General features: G+C 41.6%; 1 protein-coding gene across 4 annotated transcripts in view; it reads right to left on the bottom strand.

The window, feature by feature from the left end:
- LOC135091525 (uncharacterized) overlaps window positions 1-25,634 on the bottom strand; it is a 72,422-nt gene that overhangs the window by 1,070 nt on the left and 45,718 nt on the right. For 2 of the 4 annotated variants that reach the window (XR_010262543.1, XM_063989267.1), the window contains 2 exons: window positions 8,049-8,200; window positions 1,459-1,563 (listed from right to left, as the gene is read on the bottom strand). Coding sequence is in view for 1 of the 4 variants with exons in the window: in XM_063989267.1 (XP_063845337.1) it covers window positions 1,461-1,563; window positions 8,049-8,200 (255 nt within the window). In the remaining 3 variants the exon portion in view is untranslated. The remainder of the gene's footprint in view (window positions 1-1,458; window positions 1,564-8,048; window positions 8,201-25,634) is intronic. The other 2 variants (XR_010262541.1, XR_010262542.1) reach the window with 1 other exon arrangement.

The raw sequence follows: 25,634 nt of genomic DNA, 5'->3' as shown, positions 1-25,634 counted from the left end.
TGGCATGACAGTTAATACACAAGTTTGAAAGATGAACCTGATTAAATATTTCTGTATCTCTGCGCTCATGAAGAACACAAATAAAAAACTTACAATTTGAAAAGAAGAGTCATTTTAAACTGATCCGTACCTTTTAAGTTTATTAATTTTATTCATAGTCAGTTTATGGTTCCAGAGAAACAACAATTTCAAATCTAGCCTATCTTTTTGAAACCCACTGTATAATGAACACGTCATATAAGGGAAAGAATTTTGTAGCCAAATACATGAGGAAATATTATACAAGAAAATATTTATCAGATGAATAACAAATTAGGAAAAGAACTATTTGAAATAGGCCAACTTTGAGGTGAACTGGGTAAAAAAAAAAAATAAATAAATAAATAAATAAAAATAAATAAATAAGTAGTTTAATAGAACAAAGTAGTATTAGAAAAGTCTAATGCAAATTTAGAATGGAAATATGTGTGTGTGTGTTTGAGGTGTTATGTCTTTTCGAGTGCATGACCATTGTTTTGGCTGCCTGACTAGGTTTTTGAGTGTCACCAGATTTTTGAGTGCATCACCAGTTTTTTGAGTGCATCACCAATTTTTTTGAATGCATCACCAGTTTTTTTGAGTTCATCACCAGTATTTTGAGTGCTATCAGTTTTCTTGTGCCACCAGTTTTTTTTTTTTTTTTTTGAGTGTCATCAGTATTTTCTGCATGAGAGTGCGTGGGTGTGCATACAGCGTTATTAAAGGTAGGTAAGTAGGTGTGTGTGTGTGTGTGTATGTGTGTGTGTGTGTGTGTGTGTGTGTGTGTGTGTGTGTGTGTGTGTGTGTGTGTGATAATGAATAAAGGAAAATAATGACCAATCGTAGTTAAGAAGCCAATTGCTACTCAGCACAGCGAATAAGCAGAGGGACCACAAAATAGCAGCCACAGACACACCAATCCAACATGATTTTACGTGCTTATATAATATAATCTCAAATTCACTTCCTTAATTATCACCTCAGTAAGCTTAATCAGACGTCAATCACCTGGACAAACAAGCAACCAACTTACCATCTGGTCAGCATACTTCTCTCACCTGACAAGTTACATCACTTTACCTGCAGTCTAATCACCCTTGCAGCTTATTCCCTCGCAAAATGCTAAACTTCTATAACTTCCCATCTGATCAGCATATTCATCTCTCCCCTGATAAGCTTAACTACTTAAGTGTTGTAATCACCATCTGTTCAACCTAATCACACCTACCAACCTCACCTGGTCAACCTATATCAGCTCAAGCTAATCACATTACCTAACGTGGCTTACCTAATCCCCATACCTGGACAAACCTAACCCAGTCGCACCTATCCATTCTAATCCTCAAGTCTTCAACCTAATCATTCACAATCTCACGGGTTACACATTAATTCCACGCACTGAGTAATAATTTAACATTCTTTCCATTACCAAACTCTTACCTTCACTCCTTCACTGCCTCCTTCAGCCTTCCGCCACGAGACCACCGCACCTCGACCTCTCTCTCTCGCTGCGAGTCGTGGAAGGGACCAAGCAGGGCCGCCAGGCTGGAGGAAAACGAGACAATGATCCCTATTCTGAAACACTTCTGCGCCGCACCTCCACTAAACTAATAAGACTCTAAACGAAATTGCACAGGTTTTCAAAGATGTTTTCATGGTTCTAGTGACAGATTAACACGATTTTTGTATTATTAACAGAAGAAACGCATTTGAGAACCCGGCTAATCATCTCTGTGGCATTCGAAAAAAGAAAAAATGGTGAGACAACAAATGAAGCGTTTCAGAATACGTAGCTATACTCGTAATATAAGTTCTTTTTCTATCGCTGGTATTAATTTGTGTGCGTTCGTATGATTGCTGGCTTGTATAAGTAAAGTTATGGATTGTTTTGAGAGTTTTGTTAAAAATATCGATGTTTTTTTAAGTTTGTAATTAACGAGTGTGAATGATTGTAAGTCTCTCTCTCTCTCTCTCTCTCTCTCTCTCTCTCTCTCTCTCTCTCTCTCTCTCTCTGACTAAATATTATTCGCATGTAAGATGAACTCCCAAAATATAAGAGTACGATAAGTAAATTGATTCGGAATTAAAAGAAGTTTCTGAGAGATTATGAGTGAGTGCCAGACCCGTGAACGAGACGACACAATGATTACTGGATTAATATACGTACTACACAGTTTCCTTAATAGATCAAAAGACGAAAAAGAAAAAAAAAAACGTTATTAAGAAAGGTCATTTGATCTTAGAAAACTTATTATACTGATCAACTGATGATGATAATAACAGTGAAGGAAGGAAAATAGGAGGAGGAGGAGGAGAAAGTGCAGGTAATAATATAGGAAAAACGAGATAGTAAATAGTCATAGGAAGTGAAGGTAGTTGTAATAGTAGTAGTAGTAGTAGTAGTGGTGCTGGTGGTGGTGATGTGATGGTGGTGGTGGTGATGGTAGTAGTAGTGGTGGTGGTAGTAGTATTAGTAGTAGTAGTAGTAGTAGTTGCCTTTGCTCTCACCACGACTGTTTTTGAGGCTACAGAGATGATTAGCTCGGTTTTCAGGCATTTTTCCTGGCTTTTTTTTTTATTTACACAATTCAATTTTCTCCTTTTATATTAAATCGATGCTTTTCTTTTTTCCTGTTAATTATTGTGCTGTTGCAGATCGCGGAATAAAATAATGTTTCTTTTGATATGTTCATGTCTCGCTGCTCTCGTTATTCTTTTTTTTTTTTTTCTTTATCGCTTGTAAAGCATTGATAGTCTTTTTTGTTCTTTATTAACGTTTCAAATTACCAAGGACAATAATACTTTTTCATCTATTTACATTTTGTTGTTTTGTGACATTTAAATATTCAGACTTTTACTCCGTAGAGTAAAACATCGATGCTTCTTTTTCCTAACTAATAAATGTTCTTTTGAATTGCTAAGTACATATGATAAAGATTTCTTCCAGTTACTTAAATTACTTAAATGTGTGTGTGTGTGTGTGTGTGTGTGTGTGTGTGTGTGTGTGTGTGTGTGTGTGTGTGTGTGTGTGTGTGTGTGTGTGTGTAGTAGTAGTAGTAGTAGTAGTAGTAGTAGTAGTAGTAGTAGTAGTAGTAGTAGAAGTAGTAGTAGTAGTAGTAGTAGTAGTAGCCCTCCGCCATGATGGCGGAGGGCTGCTACTACATGCATGAAAATGCATGAAAATTAATTAATGCATGTAAATCTTACTTCTAATGCATGAAATCTTACTTTGTTTATTCATAAATTTTTAGGGTAATTTCAAGCATCATAAGCCCTCACCTATACCTGTCGTCACTGCTAAGGGTACCGTACCGCCTTGTGTCCTTTCATGCGATTATTAGCACATGTACAAGGCGCGACATACCGAGGCTCAGGTAATACCAACGGCGGTAAATTTAGTGCTAGAAATCAATAACCTGAGCCTGCCTCCAAAGAGCGCGGCGAGAGACCCTTCCCGCCGGGCCATCCTGGGAGGCTTAGCGACGCGTGACACACACACACACACACACACACACACACACACCAAGCCATGCGTTACATCCCTTTGAGGATGTGGTGGTGCCCGCGGCGGCTCTCACCGGCAATAATGTTGGCGGCAGTATATGTTGAATAAGAGACAGACAGCCATTTGCAACAAGCCAAAAGCGCTGAAATCCACTTTGCATTCAAAACATCAGAGTGACTCGAAGGCTACTAGACTCACAAGAGAAAAAGAAGTAGGAAAAAAAAAAAAAAATCTGCATGTAGTGTTTGAAAATGTAGCAGAGGAAAAGGTTTGAATCACGGTGGACAAAGACAGCTTAAGAATTGGGTGGAAAAAAAGCTTGCATGTACTCTCCTTGGTTTCACTTTTAACTTTTTTTTTTTTTTTTTTTTCATGGGAGAAGTTGTGATGGCAGGAAGTCGCATCAGACTGCACTCCTTTTCCCTCCATGTGCTCTGTAGCGGTGTTGTCTTGCTTGTTGTCCACTGTATACAAGGTGTAACGCGAGTTTCTGCAAATACTGAATGACATGAAGGAACATGTAACTCTAAGTAGGAAATGTTCTATACACATATGCATTTTAAGGCTTTGTTTATCCGTTAGACGGTTAGAGGAGTTGAAAATGTATGGGACTCGCTAGTGCGCTGCTATGCGTGTGCTGACGTGACGGACAGACGGCTGCATTGTCGCAGTCTCGGAGGTGCCACTTATTTAATCTTATTTTTTGCAGGCTGTGGAATATTGCAGTATCTTATAACAAGACAAATTATATAAAAAAGCACGTAATTTACCGATAAGTATTACACGACAACATTATTGCGGTGATTATAAGTACTCCTTTAAAATGCTACGTGGCATCATCACTCAGCTCTTTTCAAGGTCGCTCGGACTCGCTGCCCCCTCCTCCCTCGCTTTGATGATGCCACTTAGCATTTTACAGGAGAGAGAGAGAGAGAGAGAGAGAGAGAGAGAGAGAGAGAGAGAGAGAGAGAGAGAGAGAGAGAGAGAGAGAGAGAGACTTTAGCAGACAACCAACATCTGGGGGCTGCTGCACTGAGGTAATCATGAGGTGAATGAAAAAAAAAAAAAAAAAAAAAAAGAAATTCCCCTACCAGATACCAGATTCAGGAAATATATCTTTCACAATATTTTCCCGGTGAGGAACACGTGAGTGAGGAGCACTCGCTCGGGGCTGTTGAGTGCAGGGACCAGACAGTGTTCTGAGTCAGAATAATACTATATACGTGTGCACTAGACTTGTATAGTGACACTCAATGACAAGAGTACGAAATGAATGAGTGGGTGACCAGCTTATAATTATGTACTACCTCACCCTGCTACACACACACACACACACACACACACACACAGATAGATAGATACGTGGTGTATTGACCATAACAAGTAATACAATAATAATCAGTTCATGACACATACTCTTGCTTACAATCTTTAGTATCACGATCCATCATGACACACACACACACACACACACAGTATATCTTAACACAATACATTTACCTCAAAGAACTATGGAGACCTTATACAAAGATCACTAAGAGATTGGTGGTGCCTCAGAGAAGCCCTGACCCTGCCTCAAGGAAACGGTTGCCTACTTTATGACCCGAATCACGACAAGCAAAACCCGTGACAGCAACAACAGGAGTGACAGACAGCACGCGCCGCACTTCATCCAGCGTTCCATGAATTCTGGAACGATATGTCAGGCTCTCTGCCTTCTATTTGAGTTGTGTTGTTTCAAGAGAGGAAAATCAAGACACTTCCGGGGCTACTCTGCCCTAATCCACTGGTAATTTTCCATGCAGTTGTTTGGGAAAGTGATAGCTAAGTGATATTTATATTTTTTTAAACTATTACGAGAGCTTCGGCTCCTTCACACGCATAAAGAGTAGCATGCTCACAGGAGCCAGACAACTTTGAGGCACTGCGTACTTGTCCACCAGGAGCCGATGGGGCCAAGAGTGTGAGTGATGTGTGGACAAGTATGTGGTGCTCTGTCTGGGCCACCCCTTGTGGGATTGCTGGCCTGGCACATAGATAGATAAATTGACCTACTTGTATACGTGAAGTATGTGTACGGACAGGCACGAATGTAGGAAAACCACAGATATTACGATACTATAACAATGTCACAGTATTGTGTACGTACACAGCCACCAACATTAACCCAGCCACCGCCTTCTCCCGCCCCGTGTGCCCGTCCTTTCCGCTACTGCTAAGTGACTTTTGTCGAAGGTTTCACTTTTACTTTCAAATATCAACATGACTTTTTAATAGTCATGTATTTTTATCATCCGAAACCCATGTATATATTTTTTTTCCTTATATTCATACATGTATCATCTATCAGTTCTATATTTTTGTTTTTTGCTTATTTAGAAATATATACTTTTTCATAATTCATCTTCCATTCATAATTCATTTTTTTGGTAATCTGTCTGCATCTGTTTTTCTCCATCTTGCCCCCAGAGAGAGAATAAGAGCACATCACAGTAATTTTTCCTTTCCCTCCCTCCCTCATTTCTTTGCCCTCACAGTTCTCTCCCTCCCTCTCTTTTTCTCTCTCTCCTTCCCCTTTCCTCTTCCTGATCTAATCCATTCTCTCATAACATAAGAACATTCTACTAAGAAGATAAGGGACGCTGCAGGAAACCGTCAGGCCTACACGTGGCACTCCCTGTACTGTATGACCTGACTATGCTTCTAGGGAACCCTCCGTCTTTTTTTTCTTCCTTTTCATTCCTCGCGTACTAAAACCTTATGTATCCTTTGTTTTCTGAACTATTTCGTCTTCAGGCTCTTCCCAACCACAGCCCAGTAACCTTTGCTTTTTACTCCAGTAATATTTGTACCGCAAGAACTTCACATTATCACTGTGCGTTGTAACATTACTGCATAACAGGAGTAAACTGGTACAGAACACACATACAGCTAAGAACAGTCACACGGAGCGTGGGAGAAACACTTGGCTGGCTGGCAAGGAAAAAGAGAAGGAACAACAGCCTCATCTCTCCTTTCCCAGTCATGTAAGAATGTTCTGTGGTAAATAATTTGTTCCATTGGATGCACACTTAGCATATCTGAGGTGCTGCGGTGCAAGGGAAGTCTAGCTTGTGTTTTCTTGTCTTCTATCTCATACTTTTATACTTTCAGTTTTATCTTTTCCTTTGTGTAAAACAGTACAACATTGTGACCTAAAGGTGTGTTCTTTCTTCTTTTCCTTTGTGTTGCTTTGTGGCGGCGAGCCGCAACACTCGGGGGTATTGAAGGAAAAAGGAGCAAGGCACATAAAGGCAAGGCAGCGCCGACAAGACTCGCAACACGGGAACCTCTTCTATTCTACGTGGTTGATTTTTTAAAATTTCTAGAAAACTTCAACGCTCAGATATGGCAGTAAGACAAGCGGTATGTAGTGTGGGGTAGGGAGGGGCCTGCACGCTGCCAAAGCCTTGAATGGAGTTTGGAGTGGGGTAGGGTAGGAGGTTTTTCTATTCGACCGCTATGTTTAATCTTTTTCCCCTTTCTGGAACACATATATGCTAGTAAACCCCGTGGTCTCGTGCAGTGTGGAGAAGGCAGGGGCTTGCAGACCTCCTCCACGCTGCAAAGCCTCAGTGGAATGTGGAGAGGGGAGGGGCGTGCAGGCTTCCTCCACGGTGCAAGGTATTGGTGGAGTGTATGAGCACATCCGCTTTAAACTGCAGCAAGAGGCGGAGCAGCTGCCCGTTCATCGTGAGGAAGGAGTTGGTGGTCACCGCGGGAAACTACGAGTACTTATTAAGAGTTACTACTCTGTCATAATACGGCGTTACATCTTCTTAAAACAAGGGAAACGAGGCGCCAAGTAATGAAGATATTCTGAAGCGCATTGGTCTCTCGTAAGGACTATTTTCAATGGCTACAAAGATGACAAATCGTGTTCTTATGGGGGTTTCTCTCACTGATGATGCAGAATCCATCCTAAACTATAAATACAGTCATAAAAACACACTTGAACACCATAGTAACTTCCACTAGAGGCTATTAAAAGTTGCCAATATAAGATTCTGAGAAGTAACACTTCCTGCACAGGCGCGGCCAAGACAGCGCGACTCGGCGACACCTCAGGCAGCAGGGAGCCGCCACATTCTACGAAGCATGCAGAGCGTTAGAACAATATTGTGAAACACTTCTGCGCTGCACCTCCAATACATTCAAAAAGCTCTAGTTGAAGTCACACGCGTTCCTAATGTGTCTTTACGGTTCTAGTGACAGATTAACAAGATTTCTATATTATTAACAGGAGAAGCACTCGTATGAACTCAGCTAATCATGTCTGTGGCCTTTGAAAATAGTCGTGGTGGGAGAGCAAAGCGTTTCTGAATACGGACCTGTTAAACTCTCACTAGCGTTATTAATCTGTCACTAGAACATAATAAAAAAAATAAAAAAAGAGAAACACCCTTAAAATCCGTGTCACTTCAAGTAGAGCCATATGAATGTATTGCACATGCGGTACGGATGTGTTTTTATATATTGCCCTTACGTGAGGCGCGTCCTTCCCAGCGATGGGCGGCTGCTACTCTCCTCAAAAGCCGCATAACCATCGCAATAATGCCTTCGCTGGAAAGGCGATGTAATGACAGGAGGGCGCAGGGGATGGAGTGTGAAGGCCAGCAGCGCCTCGCAGTAGCCACACTGCCAATAAACAAAGGGATTTTCACCTTAAACCCAAAATTGGTAAACAAACACCAAACAGTTGCTTCAGATATTTCCATGCGTCGTGTTGGTGAGTCAATCTGTAAAGTTCCATGTGCAATACTTCGTTATTTATCACTATTACTACTGCTGCTGGTGTGTACTACTACTACTATCACTGCTGCTGCTGCTACTACTACTACTACTACTACTACTACTACTACTGTTTAACACTTCATGACAGTTAAGTAAAAATCATCCACAATTTCCACCTCAATAGTGATTTGTTCAGGCAGGAACTTTACATATTCGCATCCACTAAATCATAATTAATAAGCATTTAGCACCCACGAATAAATCCATTCATTTATACCCGATCAGTGTCAAATGTATTCTCCTCTTGGAAACAAATTACTCCATTGTTATTTACAGGAGGAGCTGAAAAGACAAGACCATAGTGGATATAAATACTCGTACCTGGGAACCATTAATCTGTGTATACTTCAAAACATGACTTCCATTCTCTATCCGTTCACACCTGACTTTATCAATCAAATGACTTGTACATGTCTTTACATAATAATAATAATAATAACAATAATAACAATAATAATAATAATAATAATAATAATAATAATAATAATAATAATAATAATAATAATAATAACAATAATAATCGGTTTATTAGGATATAGGCACTAGAGAGAGAGAGAGAGAGAGAGAGAGAGAGAGAGAGAGAGAGAGAGAGAGAGAGAGAGAGAGAGAAACAGACAAAGAAAGATTGCGTGTACTAGTATGTGTATATATTATGTATTAAAAAAAATGTTAGAGGAAAAACATAAAAAAAAAAAAAACTTTCCTCGTTGCCTGGCGATGGATGACAAACAAATGGGACAGTTATGAAGGCACGCTGCGGGGGAGTATCAGGCCATGAAATACACGGCGGCCACCTCGAGGCTCGCGTGCTAATGAAAGTAAGTCCCGCCCGCCGCAACACAGTGTGCCATGAAAACCCGCGAGGAAAAATCCAAAAATACAACGTTAAATTTCAAGACCCAGGGGTGGAAAGGTGGAGCAGGTAAAGGCACCGCTGTTATAAGCACCACATGATTTTCCATGATGTTTTGTGTGTAAGATCGTCTCTTAGTCACCTTGTCATATCCTTTATACCACTTTAAAACCTCCATCAAATACTTTCTTAACCTTCTTATCGTATCCTGACTACTGTCTCTAAAAATTTTGCTTGTCATCCATGTCATATTCCCAGTAGTCGGGGGCGTCAGGCCATACATAGCACACACTCTCATCCACACTAATCCGGCCAAAGGCGTTCCAGACACAGGGATGCTTATTGTACTACGGCACGCTGTCTCGGGGCATCTTAGCGTTGCTGCCGGGTTACAAGACCACAACTCCGCGGTTTGTGACACGTAGCTGCTCGTATTCTCTGCTGAAGAAAAAAGGAATACAACGTGAAGGGAGGCACGCACAAGATGTCTTCGAGCGATTGGGTGTTTTCAGCTACACAAGCATTTGAAAGTAGATATAAATAAAATAAATAAATGAATGATAAATAAAAAAAATAAAGGTGAATTAATAAAATGTCCTTGCTAATTATGTTCTAAAGGTATTTTACTCTATTTTAACATTGTTATTTTTAGTATTATACGTGAAAGGAGCCGGACTGGGGCACAAAAACACCGGGGAAGGAGAGATGTCCATTAATTTATCGCTCTTTCTTAAAAAAAGAAAAACTTAACTCAACAAGAGGTTGTTTTGGTCCGGTGACTTTTCTCTCCCCTTCCCTCATTATTTTTCTCTAAGTCACAATTTTTTCACTTGTACTCACATGATCTAGGACTTGAAAGTGTCATCCTTTTGTCTAAAACTTTCCTCCTTCCACTTTCCTACTCGCTTCTCTCACCCACAGTCTCTTAGGTTCTACTCTCACTTACTCCAGGACTAGTCAGAATTTTTTTTTTTTTTTTTTTGATCCAACATATTTCTCCGCTTCTCGTTTTCTTCTTACTTCTCTCACTCACAAAGTCACAATCACTCAATTTCCATCTATGCTTACTCCAGAATTTGACAGTATTTTTCTTGTGTTTAAAACTTCCTTGCTTCTCGTTTCCTTCTTGCTTGTTTCACTCACCGCCTCAATCTTCTTTGTCTTCTTTTCATAAATTTCGACATTTGTTTACACCAGGACTTTAAAGTATCCTCCTTTTGTCTAAGTCTTCTCTGGCTCTTGTTTTCTTCTTGCTTCTCTCATCCACACCATCTTAATTTTTCTTTTCTTTCCTGTAACACTACACAATGTAACACTCCAACACCTTGGCGGCCTCATTATGGTGAACTTGACTGTGTGTGTGTGTGTGTGTGTGTGTGTGTGTGTGTGTGTGTGCACGGGCGCGCCTTTCTACCTGTCTGTGTGTTTCTCATTTCCGCCTCGCCGCACTCCATTTTCTTCCTTCCTCTCTTTCCTTCCTCTTTTTGCGGCTCCGTAATTTTATTTTCTTTACTTGTCTACTTTTATGTGTATATTCCTTGCTGACGGCTTCTAGTTCATTCCCTTTCTTAAATTTCCTCTCTCTCTCTCTCTCTCTCTCTCTCTCTCTCTCTCTCTCTCTCTCTCTCTCTCTCTCTCTCTCTCTCTCTCTCTCTCTCTCACACACACACACACACACACACACATACACACACACAAACTATTCTTCTACAAAAAAAAAGTAAGCCACTATTCGTTATTTCTTTGTGCTCCGTTGTGTTCCCGTCTCTGGTCCTCGCCCTCATTGGTCCTTCCTTCGATCGATCCCATTCCGCGGCGCTCAGCTCTTACACATCCTCGGGTGCAGCCTCACAACGATGCTTTTAACGAGGAACGCAGGGGAATCAAAGGCCTCTGTTGCCCTCTTAAAACCCCAGATAAGGTGCAGAAAATCCCTGATCATAGTGTAGGAAAGAATGCCACTGTTTTCTTTCTTTCTAATTCGCTTTTTCCGAACACTAAGTTCCGTGGGAGGAATAAAGAACAAAATAAAAAAAAAAATGCAAAAGCAGGCGGATTGAGGGGATGATGGAAGGTGTGAAGAAAAATACCTAGTGGTAATTACGTGAATGGTTAGGGTTGGTAAGGTTGTGTAAGGGTTAAGCTGGTAAGTGTGGTGGCGAGAGGCAGAATTTCTCAACCTTTTCCGACCTGAGCACCTCTGTACTCAGGTCTGGGCAGTCCACTCACATTGTGATACACTTAGCTACATTTCATAGGCTAGTCTTTGCTACACTCTAAAATGGTAGACTGTATGTTGGTTGTTGGTGGTGGTGTGGCCGGAATGTATTGGAATTCCATATGCTTCCAAAATTTATCCAGACGTTTCTTGAATGTACCCACTGTCTCACCTTCAACGACGCTTCATGAAAATCCGTTCAAGCCTCGTTGAAGCTGAGACACTGAATATATTCAAGAAACGCCTGGATAACTTTTGAAGACTCTCTCTCTCTCTCTCTCTCTCTCTCTCTCTCTCTCTCTCTCTCTCTCTCTCTCTCTCTCTCTCTCTCTCTCTCTCTCTATATATATATATATAGTCCGTGTTACTGTTTTCTACCTATGTCTTTCTGTCGGTCTGCAGTTCTTTTCACTCTCTTATTTGTAGTGCAGGAGCATGCGTGGATGTGCATGTTGTCCTACATATCTATATTCTACTCTCTGTATCTGATCAGTGACTCTCCCTCGCCAGTCACAGCTTCCCACCCAGTGCAGCACCATGTGACCTCATTGCTGTGTCTAAATCAATCAATCAGTTAGGTAATAATTCATCCCCTTCACCGTCTCCCTCAGTCTCCAATATCTTTCTTCTTTCTCTCTGTTCAAAAACTCTCTCATTTCGACTCCTGTCCCCGCTTAATCCTGCATCTCCTGGCTTGGCTCCATTGCTCCGCTGTTCCCTCGCCCTCTCCTCCTCCTGCTCCGCCCCGACACACCCTTTCTCCAGGGACAGCGCCGCCCTTACCTTCAGGGAATCCAGAGTGAGTTTTCCTTTTATACTGCAAGGTGGTATTTCAGTTACGATGGTCCTGGTATTTCTCTGCAGCAGTGAAAATGTCTTGCTCGATTCCAATATGCAATTTGGTCTTATTCTAATTTGGTTTCTGCATTACATCGCATTCAACTTTCAGGAAACGGAGGGCGAGGGTAGTTTCTCTTTCTTTACTTTTTCAACTTTTTTTTCAACGCCGTCTCTCTCTCTCTCTCTCTCTCTCTCTCTCTCTCTCTCTCTCTCTCTCTCTCTCTCTCTCTCTCTCTCTCATTTAGGTTTCTTTCCCTCACAAGGGACGCGGCAGACACAGCGCAAGTGAGCGGACCCGCAATCAGAAGTCATACTAAGAACGTGACTATAAAAAATGTGGCAGCGAGTGTTGGCCGTCTGGCGGGGCAGGGCGAGGCGGAGCTCGCGTGTGAGCTGCGTGACCCATACAACTCAGGAAGCAGCAAGGTGCCCGGGATCCACTGATTTGCAAGTTAAGGGACAGAAAAGAAAAAAAAAAAGAAAAAAAAAACGTAAAATTTGTGCAAATTTCTTTTCTTTTTTTTTGTATTTTTTTTTTTTGGTTGGTTGTGTGTGTGTGTGTGTGTGTAGAAAGGTATGTTTTGTGTAGGAATATTATATTATGTGAAAGAAAAAGGTGTATCACGCTTAAAAAAAAGTACTTGTTTAAAAATGCTGTATATATAAAAAAAAGGATGTATCTTGTTAAAATAAGGCACATTTTGCTCAAAATATTGTATGCGGAAGAAAATGTATATCTCGTAAAAAAATAAATAAAAAAATAAAAAAATGAGAACACTACATGATGTGAAGGAAAAATGTGGATCTTGTATTGAAAATACATAATTTTTGTGGTAAAAAAGTTATTTCATACAGTAAAAACTGAATTTCCTGTAAATGTGCATTTTCTTTAAAGGACATATTTTATAAGAAAATGTATTCCGCCAATGGAAAGTTGCATTTTGAGTAAGGAAATTAAATTCTGTGGAAAAAAAAAATAGTGTATAAAGTAAATTTGTGAATAACAGTACATTTTTGTACAAGGAAAGACAATTGTGTACAAGAACGAACATTTTGCGTATGAGGAGATGCATTCTTGTAAAAGAAGTGTTTAGAGTAAAAAGAAAGCACTTATTTTGTGTGTGTGCTTCCTCTGTTTCTGCGCGTCCGCTGCTTTCACAGGCGTTGCTTGATCAGCGAGCAGCACCGCTTAAAGGAGAGAGGAGGAGGAGGAGGAGGAGGAGGAGGAGAAACCAGCACGCCGCTGAACCAAGCAGGACTTAGAGCGCTTCATAAAGGCAACGAGGGGACTGAAGAAATGTGAACGACACCAGTTCCCGAAAGGTGAATGGGAGAAGTCTAGGAAAGAGAGGAGAGGAGAGAGGGAGAGTGAAAAAAAAAGAGGAGGAGGAGGAGGAGGAGGAGGAGGAGGAGGAGGAGGAGGGGAGAGATGGCAGTGTGTGAGGGAAGAGTGAGGAGGACGTGAGGAAGGTGGAGAGGCAATTTAGGAAATAAAACTTGAGGAAAGAGAAGAGAAGAGGAGAGTGAGAGGTGAGGGGGGAACGAATTAGTAGGAAAGGGTTGCCAAAATTATGATTCCAGTCACATGATTGGACCTGAGAGGAGAGGAGAGAGAGAGAGAGAGGGAGAGAGAGAGAGAGAGAGAGAGAGAGAGAGAGAGAGAGAGAGAGAGAGAGAGAGAGAGAGAGAGAGAGAGAGAGAGAGAGAGAGAACGACTTAGTAAAAAATGTTAACAAAATTATGATTCCAGTCACATGATTGGACCTAAGAGGTGTAAGCGCCGTACGACGCTCATTAATGTATTGTACTGGAGGTGACTGAAACGAGCTGTGCAGTACGCGCTCTTTGTATTCAGAAGCGGTCAAACCTGTGAATTAACATAGTATCACTAATACGGATAAAAAACAAAAAAAGTATATCAGTAGATAAAACAAGTATTGCAGTACATTAATGTCGTGACACTTCACTTCGTCAATTCCCTAACATATGTGAGTCAATACAGAGTTACCTACATTGTAGTGGGTTAGGTCGGTTCTACAGATGAACACCACCAGCAAGTCGCCCTCTCGTCTGCGTGATCTGATGTACGTCATTATGTTACGTTAAGTGTACTTATATTTACATACATCATTAAATCCTCACAATTACGTATCTAATTACTATAAGTAGTTACATTATGTTGACACGCATCATTAAATCCTCATGGTACATAAGTATCTGTTATCTAATACTATGATGAATACATACACAGTGCGGGGAACAGGCGTCCTCTTGGTTGTATGCAAGGGATTACACTTGGGAATTTACCAGGATCGGGGATTTACTGATTTAGGTCGGGGATTTACTGGGATTAACTCTCCGCGCCTCCCGAGACACGTCTGACGTGTAGGCGTGACTGGCGTGAGGTGGCTTTGGAGACGCTGGTGGGCCCCTACAGCCTATGATGTTCATTATGCTGTGGGTATGTTATCAACACTCACGTCACAACAACCGACCATTCGGCGAGAGAAATAGTTGAGAGGGCAAGTTCAACGCGTCCCCCTCGCCCCTACACTCCCCTCCCACTCTGTTGTGCCGGCGCGTAGGCGCGCCATACACTGCTCATGTATAACAACCAGGTGCTGCAAATAATATAACGCTAACAAATAAAACATAAAATGTCACATTACAATGTACGTATGTGCGTATCTCTAGCCGTCGTGTAAGGTGTACATATACGGCGGCTACAAGAGGAGAGAGAGAGAGAGAGAGAGAGAGAGAGAGAGAGAGAGAGAGAGAGAGAGAGAGAGAGAGAGAGAGAGAGAGAGAGAGAGAGAGAGAGAGAGAGAGAGAGAGAGAATTTAGGGGACTTATTCACATCACTAGTTCCAGACATAATACATTTTATAATCGGTCGCCGGGTGAGTTCAACACAACACATGTTTGCTGATCATCACAAACACTCGATGCAATGCGCATGATAACCTCTCTCTGGTCCAGGTGTACTGAATTAAGCTTATACATCATGGTAAACATATTCAAGGCAGTAGGTAGCAGGTTAGGAGCATTTTCGAGGCTCATGCAAGAAGCCATCAGGCCTACACGCGGCTGTTCCATTTACGCATTTCTGCCTGTCATCCCCATAAATTAGTCAATTAATCAGTCTGTCTAATCTTTTCAATATTTTTGGCTCAGCAGCAGCAGAAGCAGTTTCCTAAGATAATTACGGATGCATATTCCAAATTGGTTTATATAAAAATGATCTATGCTTGCCTTGTTTGCTTGTCGTTACACACACACACACACACACACACACACACACACACACACACATACCAAAAGTTACTCGTACATAACAATTACAAGGGCATTCCCGACACGTCCAGGAAAGCCAACGACCCGTCTCACATCGCATCACATCATCAAAGCAACACCATCTTTCCTGCCCAGTGGCCGCACACCCGCAACTAAAAAATATATCTCCCTTAAAGCTACACAGGCGCTCCACCACAGAGACTAGCAGTGGCCGGATAGCACACACTGCCCACGCCTTTACTATGCACGCAGCACATTATCAGCAAAGTGTGTATTTATGTCCCTCACCAACAAAAGTTTAACGGCAGAGATAATTTCCCGTTGTTTTTACTTATCTATTTTTCTTTAATACACCTCCAAGAAAAAGTAGTAATAGAATACACCTTACTTTTCACTGACCGAGAAAATTTGATAATTTGATAACACCAAGATAATTTGAGTTTGTGAACATCGTAATTTATAATCACTGAGTGCTTCCCGCCGGGATAGCAATTTTTTTTTTTTTTCTGTCACAGATCAAGTGATCTGAACGCACAGCTCAGGAAACACACACACACACACACACACACACACACACACACGGATAACTGTTGTACTGGCCACACGCTTGTGTTTCTGGATTCTCAGTGATAGTTTTTATTTTAAACTTTGCAACACGAGTAGTACTAGCAGCGGCAGCAGCAGCAACAGGAGTCGCCGTTCAACACAGCCACTTCCTTTTTCCCCCCTTCCCTTCTCCCTCTTTCTTCTTTCCTTCTCTCACCTTTGCTAAATACTCGTACTTTACCTCGCCTGGCAAACACAGGGAGCCTAGCCTGCATGATACACACGCTTACTCAAGTCACACCTTACAAACAGATCATGCTGGAAAGGTATTCCTCCTCCTCTTCCTCCTCCAGCTGCCTCTCTTCGCTTCTCCATTGGCTGACAGCGTGAGCAGGGAAGCCCGCCGCCACGTGATAGGCCAGCCTGGCCGAGGCTCCTCCCTGACTGGGGTGCGGAGCAGCCAACGGCTGCGAAAGACAAAGCACAGGGACTGATTGGCAGCGGGGCGGGTGTTGGCGGGCGTGGGAAAGGCGCCCCGCCCCTCCCGGCAACATCATGGCGGGTGGTGGAATTATATATTTGCAATTCCTGCTTACTACTGACGCACGTGGCCATAGTGAACACTGAACACCGCTGCTGAAACACTTTCTGTACACTCCAGACGAAATACACTTGACTTTACCTTGTTTGAATATAACCTGTTGACACTGACATTATAATTCTTAATATAAAGGGACTTAAAGACACAAGCTCAATAGGCTCTGATAGTATTCCTTTAACTTTCGTAAAAGACTCATTGTCTGTTATAGCATTCTATCTAACTTGCATTGTTAACACTTTCATTGTCACAGGTATCTTTCCTACTACTTGGAAACATGCTGTGGTAGTTCCACTCTTTAAAAGTGGTGATACTAATGATTTTAATAATTACAGACCTATTTCTCTTTTACCCATTCTTTCTAAAATTCTTGTAAAAGTAGTTGCTAGCCAGCTCTCGCATTATTTGGAAACTAATAAACTCTTGTCTAATACGTAGCACGGGTTCCGTCCTAGACTGTCTACAGAAACTGCTCTTACTGTCGTTACAGATAAAATTTATGATAATATGGACTCAAAGAAAATCTCTGTATTGACTTTATGTGACCTATCAAAAGCCTTTGACAGTATCAGCCACGATAATTTATTAAATAAGTGCACTAAGCTTAATATTGACAATTTTTGGTTTGCAAATTATATTCAAGATAGATCACAATCCGTTCGCTTAAATAATACAATATCTAAGAAAGAAAACGTACGTTACGGGGTTCCACAAGACTCAATTCTCGGCCCAATTTTAATTTCTATATACGTCAATGATCTTAATGAGAAAGTCGAGACATCTTTGATACAATACGCGGATGACACCCAATTCCTCGAAGCTGATACTGTCGAAAATTTTGATGAGCTCATCTCCAACACTGAAAATGCATTGCAAAATATAGAACTTTATTTCCTAACAAATGGTCTATTATTAAATAACAAAAAAACGCAATGCATTTTCATTGGAAATAGGCAACTGTTAGCCCATGTTCCCCCTGACATTTCTATAAATTGTAATGGAGTACATATATACCCGACTACGCATGTAAAAAATTTGGGTGTCTATTTTGACAAATACATGTTATTTGATGTGCACATTGCAGAATTAAATACTAAAATAATGGGAACATTAATGTTTATAAACAGAGTTAGTGAGAACTTTGACAAACCCACTCGTAAAGTTATTGTACAGTCTTTAGTGCTTAGCCTCATTAATTATTGTATTTGTATCTGGGGCTCTCCCAACAAAACTCTCATTCATACTGTACAAAAACTACAGAACTTTGCTGCTAAAGTTGTAACTGGAGGTGCAAGAAAACATGACCACGTGACTCCTATCATAAAAGACCTAGAGTGGCTGACTGTGAAAGACAAATATTATTTAGAGAAGTGTACTACAGTGTATAAATCAATGAATGGACTATACCCAGACTGGTACCTGAACCTTCCCACAGTCAGAGATAATACAACCACCACAACAAGACAAGGAAATAACCTGTATATAAAAAGAACTAAAACAGACACTGGTGCCAGGGCCACTACGGTGTGTGGGCCCAAGTTATGGAATGAGCTCCCTCGCTATATTACCACCTCCGGAAGCCTACACAGTTTCAAATCTAGTCTTAGAAATCTACTGTTAAATGTGTTGAATTAGGTCTCCACATGTATTGATTTTTTACACTATCTAGCTAGATTTCTCCAATATTTTAATTTTGTTTCTAGTCTTATTTTAGTTTTAGCTTTATTTTAGGTATTATTTTATAGTATTTTATAGTATTTCTCGTAGATTTTATCTCATCATTTTAGCATTTATGGCCTTACGCTAAGCTGATGATGTAGCTACATTTGCTTTCTTATTTTACTTGTACTTGTGTATGATCAAATGAATAACCATGTTTTATGCAATAAACAATTTATTATTATTATTATTATTATTATTATTATTATTATTATTATTATTATTATTATTATTATTATTATTATTCCCCCCTTCTCTCTCTCTCTCTCTCTCTCTCTCTCTCTCTCTCTCTCTCTCTCTCTCAGATACATATCTAAGTAGAGATATTTATATTTCAAACAAATGATAAGATGGGTGTGTGTGTGTGTGTGTGTGTGTGTTTGCGCGTGTCACTGCTCTGCGGTGTGGTCGTGCCGCCCCTCACTCGTCAGTGAGGAGGGCGCGGTGTGTTCTTCCACGGAGAGAACAAATAAATAAATAAATAAATAGCTAAAACAAGCAGATGAATAAATGTTACAGGAGAGTTATGAAGAAAGCTTGTGTGTTGGTGCCCAGCACTCTGCGGAGGAAGTAATACTTCTTTGTCCTTCTTCTATCCTCTCTAATGCAAGAGTTAACCTGTGTTCTCATCCATGCATCCTTTTTACAGATAAACTCTGAAATTTCCTGTTTGCTTCTGCGTTTCCTCCTTCCTATGACTTGAACTCTTTGAAGAGGGAGGTTTCAAGGCACTCGCCCTCCAATTTTGGATAATCTTATTTTTTATTTTTCCTTACGGATTGGCATCTCGGTGGGTTATTTTTTTCGTTCTTTTTGTTGCCCAGGGCCAGTGCTCCTCTTGCATAAAAAAAAAAAAAAACAGCAGCAGCGGCACCAGCAGCAGCAGCAGCAGGAGGAGCAGCAGTAGTTGTAATAATGGTAGTGGTAGTAGTAGTGGTAGTAGTAGTAGCAGCAGCAGCAGCAGCAGCAGCAGCAGCAGCAGCAGCAGCAGCAACATCAGTATAAAAAATATTATTATTATTATTATTATTATTATTATTATTATTATTATTATTATTATTATTATTATTATTATTATCATTATTATTATTAGTAGTAGTAGTAATAGTAATAGTAGTAGCACCTCACTTATGGACAGGTATACGAGATACTCCCATGTTGGTGATGTGGCAGCGATAAGAAGGGTCGGTCTGTCTAAAGTCAGCCCTCTTGTTGTCGAATCTCACTTTTCTCAGTGGCTCACTTATCTCCTGCTTCAGAGAATAATAAATTTTGTTAGTGGGGAACTAGAGGTAATTAAAATCTAGGAAAGCATGATGATAATGATGATAACGATGATGATGGTGATGATGATGTTAATGATACTGATGTCAGTAGTGATGGTGGTGATTTCAGCAATATCATGATGTCACAAAATAAAGTCTTACTGACATACAAATGCTGCGATGACGAGGGAGAGAGAAAAGAAAGGGCAAGGAATAGAACAGGGAAGATTAGCGTGATAGAACATTAATAAATTAATAAATAACATAGGAAGCATGAGAAAGGAGTGCAGGAAGGAGTAGGGGAAAGGAGAGTGGAGGGAGAGGGAAGGAGAGGGGACATAAGGAGGTATACAGTCACCAGCAGTAAACATTCTGCAAATCCTGGGCCATATAATTACTCAGTAGCAACACCTGTCACCTGTACTACTACTACTACTACTACTACTACTACGAGTTTCATAGGTCGTGCTACATTGTTTTCGGGAATGACTCTAACAAACTGATGAACTGGGACCACAATTTGAGACCTGATTCCACACACTCTGCTAATTCTGTAAAAATTGTACGTAGATCACGGGCAAAGAGGGAAGTTAAGGGGGGTGCCTTGATATTACATCCGCTACAGGAACCCTAGGAGAAATTGCTGAGAGAAAGAAGCAGCAAGAGGAACCACAGCAAGAAAGGAAGAAAGAGTAACAGATCACGCGCTAAGAGGGAGGCTCAGGGCGGCCGTTGACATTACGCCAAATTATCAAGAGAGGAAGAGAAAGAAAAGCATAAAGGAACAGGCTCGTGGACGGCGCAGGTGTAGGAAACTTGTGTATGATGCTGCCTCATAGAGAAAGAGAAACTTAGTAGACAAACTGATATAAAGTAAGGAACCTGCAGCTGGTGTCTTGCTGGGAGGTGCACGTGCTACTAGTAAGCGTATGTCTGGTGCTGCATCACAGAAAACGAGGGGTTTGGTAGACTAACTGAACTAGAGTAAGGAAGCTTATCTGGTGGTGCGTTTATAGAAATTGGTACACGAATTAAATTGGAATAAGGAATCTGTTGGAGTACACTGCTGGACGTGAAGGTGTGATGGAGAAAGAAGAGGTTGGTAGACGAAATGAACAAGAATAAGGACCGTATTGGAGTGCACAGCAGGAGGTGAAGGTGTCGGAGGGAAGGCAGGGATGGTCCATTTTTACATTCAGCGGGAAGGTGCGGGAGAGATTATGCAAGAATGAGTTTCCGTGGAATGAGAACGAACACTTATCAGGGAATATTTTACACCAAGAAATTTATACATGAATATCTGAGTCCACATTCCCCTGGAAAACCGATGGACGCGAGCAGGAGGGACGGAAAAGTTTGAGCCACAAGAGGGAAGGAAGGAAGGAAGGAGCCGTCTGCTGCAGGAGGAAGGAAGCAACTATGAAAGAGGTGAATTAGTGAAAACATACAATATTTTTTTTTTTATGTAGGAAGGATACTGGCCAAGGGCAACAAAAATCTAATAAAAAAAATGCCCACTGAAGTGCCAGTCCCATAAAAGGGTCAAAGCAGTGGTCAAAATTTGATGGATAAGTGTCTTGAAACCTCCCTCTTGAAGGAATTGAAGTCATAGGAAGGTGGAAATACAGAAGCAGGCAGGGAGTTCCAGAGTTTACCAGAGAAAGGGATGAATGATTGAGAATACTGGTTAACTCTTGCGTTAGAGAGGTGGACAGAATAGGGGTGAAAGAAAGAAGAAAGTCTTGTGCAGCGAAACCGCGGAAGGAGGGGAGGCATGCAGTTAGCAAGATCAGAAGAGCAGTTAGCATGAAAATAGCGGTAGAAGACAGCTAGATATGCAACATTGCGGCGGTGAGAGAGAGGCTGAAGACAGTTAGTTAGAGGAGAGGAGTTGATGAGACGAAAAGCTTTTGATTCCACCCTGTCTAGAAGAGCAGTATGAGTGGAACCCCCCCCCAGACATGTGAAGCATACTCCATACATGGACGGATAAGGCCCTTGTACAGAGTTAGCAGCTTGGGGGGGGTGAGAAAAACTGGCGGAGACGTCTCAGAACACCTAACTTCATAGAAGCTGTTTTAGCTAGAGATGAGATGTGAAGTTTCCAGTTCAGATTATAAGTAAAGGACAGACCGAGGATGTTCAGTGTAGAAGAGGGGGACAGTTGAGTGTCATTGAAGAAGAGGGTATAGTTGTCTGGAAGGTTGCGTCGAGTTGATAGATGGAGGAATTTAGTTTTTGAGGCATTGAACAATACCAAGTTTGCTCTGCCCTAATCAGAAATTTTAGAAAGATCAGAAGTCAGGCGTTCTGTGGCTTCCCTGCGTGATATGTTTACCTCCTGAAGGGTTGGACGTCTATGAAAAGATTTGGAAAAGTGCAGGGTGGTATCATCAGCGTAGGAGTGGATAGGACAAGAAGTTTGGTTTAGAAGATCATTAATGAATAATAAGAAGAGAGTGGGTGACAGGACAGAACCCTGAGGAACACCACTGTTAAAAGATTTAGGAGAAGAACAGTGACCGTCTACCACTGCAGCAATAGAACGGTCAGAAAGGAAACTTGAGATGAAGTTACAGAGAGAAGGATAGAAACCGTAGGAGGGTAGTTTGGAAATCAAAGCTTTGTGCCAGACTCTATCAAAAGCTTTTGATATGTCCAAGGCAACAGCAAAAGTTTCACCAAAATATCTAAAAGAGGATGACCAAGACTCAGTAAGGAAAGCCAGAAGATCACCAGTAGAGCGGCCTTGACGGAACCCATACTGGCAATCAGATAGAAGGTTGTGAAGTGATAGATGTTTAAGAATCTTCCTGTTGAAGATAGATTCAAAAACTTTAGATAGGCAGGAAATTAAAGCAATAGGACGGTAATTTGAGGGATTAGAACGGTCACCCTTTTTAGGAACAGGTTGAATGTAGGCAAACTTCCAGCAAGAAGGAAAGGTAGATGTTGACAGACAGAGCTGAAAGAGTTTGACTAGGCAAGGTGCAAGCACGGAGGCACAGTTTCGGAGAACAATAGGAGGGACCCCATCAGGTCCATAAGCCTTCCGAGGATTTAGGCCAGCGAGGGCATAGAAAACATCATTGCGAAGAATTTTAATACGTGGCATGAAGTAGTCAGAGGGTGGAGGAGAGGGAGGAACAAGCCCAGAATCGTCCAAGGTAGAGTTTTTAGCAAAAGTTTGAGCAAAGAGTTCAGCTTTAGAAATAGATGTGATAGTAGTGGTGCCATCTGGTTGAAATATAGGAGGGAAAGAAGAAGAAGCAAAGTTATTGGAGATATTTTTGGCTAGATGCCAGAAATCACGAGGGGAGTTAGATCTTGAAAGGTTTTGACATTTTCTGTTAATGAAGGAGTTTTTGGCTAGTTGGAGAACAGACTTGGCATGGTTCCGGGCAGAAATATAAAGTGAATGAGATTCTGGTGATGTAAGGCTTAAGTGCCTTTTGTGGGCCACCTCTCTATCATGTATAGCACGAGAACAAGCTGTGTTAAACCAAGGTTTAGAAGGTTTAGGGCGAGAAAAAGAGTGAGGAATGTATACCTCCATGCCAGACACTATCACCTCTGTTATGCGCTCAGCACACAAAGACGGGTCTCTGACACGGAAGCAGTAGTCATTCCAAGGAAAATCAGCAAAATACCTCCTCAGGTCCCCCCAACTAGCAGAGGCAAAACGCCAGAGGCACCTTCGCTTAGGGGGATCCTGAGGAGGGATTGGAGTGATAGGACAAGATAAAGATATGAGATTGTGATCGGAGGAGCCCAACGGAGAAGAAAGGGTGACAGCATAAGCAGAAGGATTAGAGGTCAGGAAAAGGTCAAGAATGTTAGGCGTATCTCCAAGACGGTCAGGAATACGAGTAAGGTGTTGCACCAATTGCTCTAGGTCATGGAGGATAGCAAAGTTGTAGGCTAGTTCACCAGGATGGTCAGTGAAGGGAGAGGAAAGCCGAAGCTGGTGGTGAACATTGAAGTCTCCAAGAATGGAGACCTCTGCAATAGGAAAGAGGATCAGAATGTGCTCCACTTTGGAAGTTAAGTAGTCAAAGAATTTGTTATAGTCAGAGGAGTTAGGTGAGAGGTATACAGCACAGATAAATTTAGTTTGAGTGTGACTCTGTAGTCGTAGCCAGATGGTGGAAAACTCGGAAGATTCAAGAGCGTGGGCACGAGAGCAGATTAAGTCATTGCGCACATAAACGCAGCATCCAGCTTTGGATCGAAAATGAGGATAGAGAAAGTAGGAGGGAACAGAAAAGGGGCTACTGTCAGTTGCCTCAGACACCTGAGTTTCAGTGAGGAAAAGATGAGGTTTAGAAGAAGAGAGGTGGTATTCTACAGATTGAAAATTAGATCTTAGACCGCGAATGTTGCAGAAGTTAATGAAGAAAAAGTTGAGGGGGGTGTCAAGACACTTAGGGTCGTCGACAGAAAGGCAGTCCGACCTGGGGACATTTATGGTCCCCTCCCCAGATTGGGACTCCGAGGCTGGTGTAGGAGTCGCCATGATGATTTAAAAATTTTTGAGTGAAGGGTGTGTGTGTTATTAGGTGCTTGTAGGTTTGTGTGGAGGAAGAGAGTTGTCTTTAGAGGGCAGGCTGTGACTGCCCCCTTGTGTTGTGAGACACAAAGGGAAACGTTCAGTGAGGTCACAGCTGGGTTTAATGATAAGTTCACAGCACCCCCTGAACAGTGCTTTAGACCTCACTGGGAGTAATTATCGTTTCGGCAGGTGTCTACTGCCTCCTCCCAATATAATATCCCCTGCAGTGTTTGTTACAGTTTGTTACAGAAGCCGCGGCACAGAACTGGTAAAATAATGCACGGCAGACTTGAATTCGATTAAAAATACCATTCATCTAATTTATTTTACGTGACTCACGTAGTCCAACAAAAACCTAATGCAGGCCAAGAGCAACAGCTCTCCTAATGAATCAGGTTCAAACAATAGAAATTAATAATCTTACAACACAATTTTTAAAAGTACAACACAGCTTCATATATCGAACATCGTAAACAAATGATGCTTTTTCTCACCAAAGACAGATCCTATCCTCACTTTGCTGTGGTACAGAGTTTTTCCGCCTGTAAGTCACGGCAAGCATTTCAGCGGATGATAATCGTGCAGCACGTCAAGTGAGGCAACACCTGACGACCGGTTGAGTTTGAGTGTGAGCCAAGACATGAGCCACGGCACGGGGCAATGTTCAGTGCTCACCGGGACAAGAGGAGCGCCAAGCCAGCGGGTCCGAGGCGGGGAAGGAGGGGCGTGCTGTGTGTCGTGGCGATGGCAAAGGTTCTCATGGTACAACTTTACGGGAGAGAATCCTCTGTGTTGTACGAGACCCGGGGCGAGTAAGCGACCCGTGTAGTAATGCGTGTGTGTGTGTGTGTGTGTGTGTGTGTGCTTGGGGGGGATTGATCTCGACAGGTATCAAATGCTCAAATTTGCAAGCATTAATGATTTGTGGACTCAGAATACAGCACACTCCATATCTCAGTATAGAAATCAATACAAGTTGAGCACAGTACAATATATATAGAAAAAAACACTTTGTACGGCGCCGGACTGATCGCCGCCAGTGTTCGGCTCACAGCACCACGCCATCACTCTTACCTGATTGTGCTAATGCTCAGTGGTCACGTAGCGGAAAGGTGAGCGCTGTTACCTTTCAGTTCACCACAGCGGAGAGGGATAGGTGCGGCACACCGGTAAACATTTAGGCTTTTGAGAGATATTGCGTTTTAAGGGAAATAACCTTCGCTAACTAATTCCCAGACACTACTTATTTCTCGGCAAGACATCCCTCTTTTTTTCGTGATCTACATAATGCATGGACCAGCAATGAAAACAGTGAGCCTAACCTAAAATAATCTAATCTTCAAGTGAAAACAAGTGTTATTTCATAATTATCCGAAATATTAAATTAAAAAGC

The sequence above is a fragment of the Scylla paramamosain genome, chromosome 37 (assembly GCF_035594125.1).
Source record: "Scylla paramamosain isolate STU-SP2022 chromosome 37, ASM3559412v1, whole genome shotgun sequence".
Lineage (NCBI taxonomy): Eukaryota > Metazoa > Arthropoda > Malacostraca > Decapoda > Portunidae > Scylla > Scylla paramamosain.
Note: the sequence above shows the minus strand (reverse complement) of the source record. Positions and strands in the feature narration are given on the sequence as shown.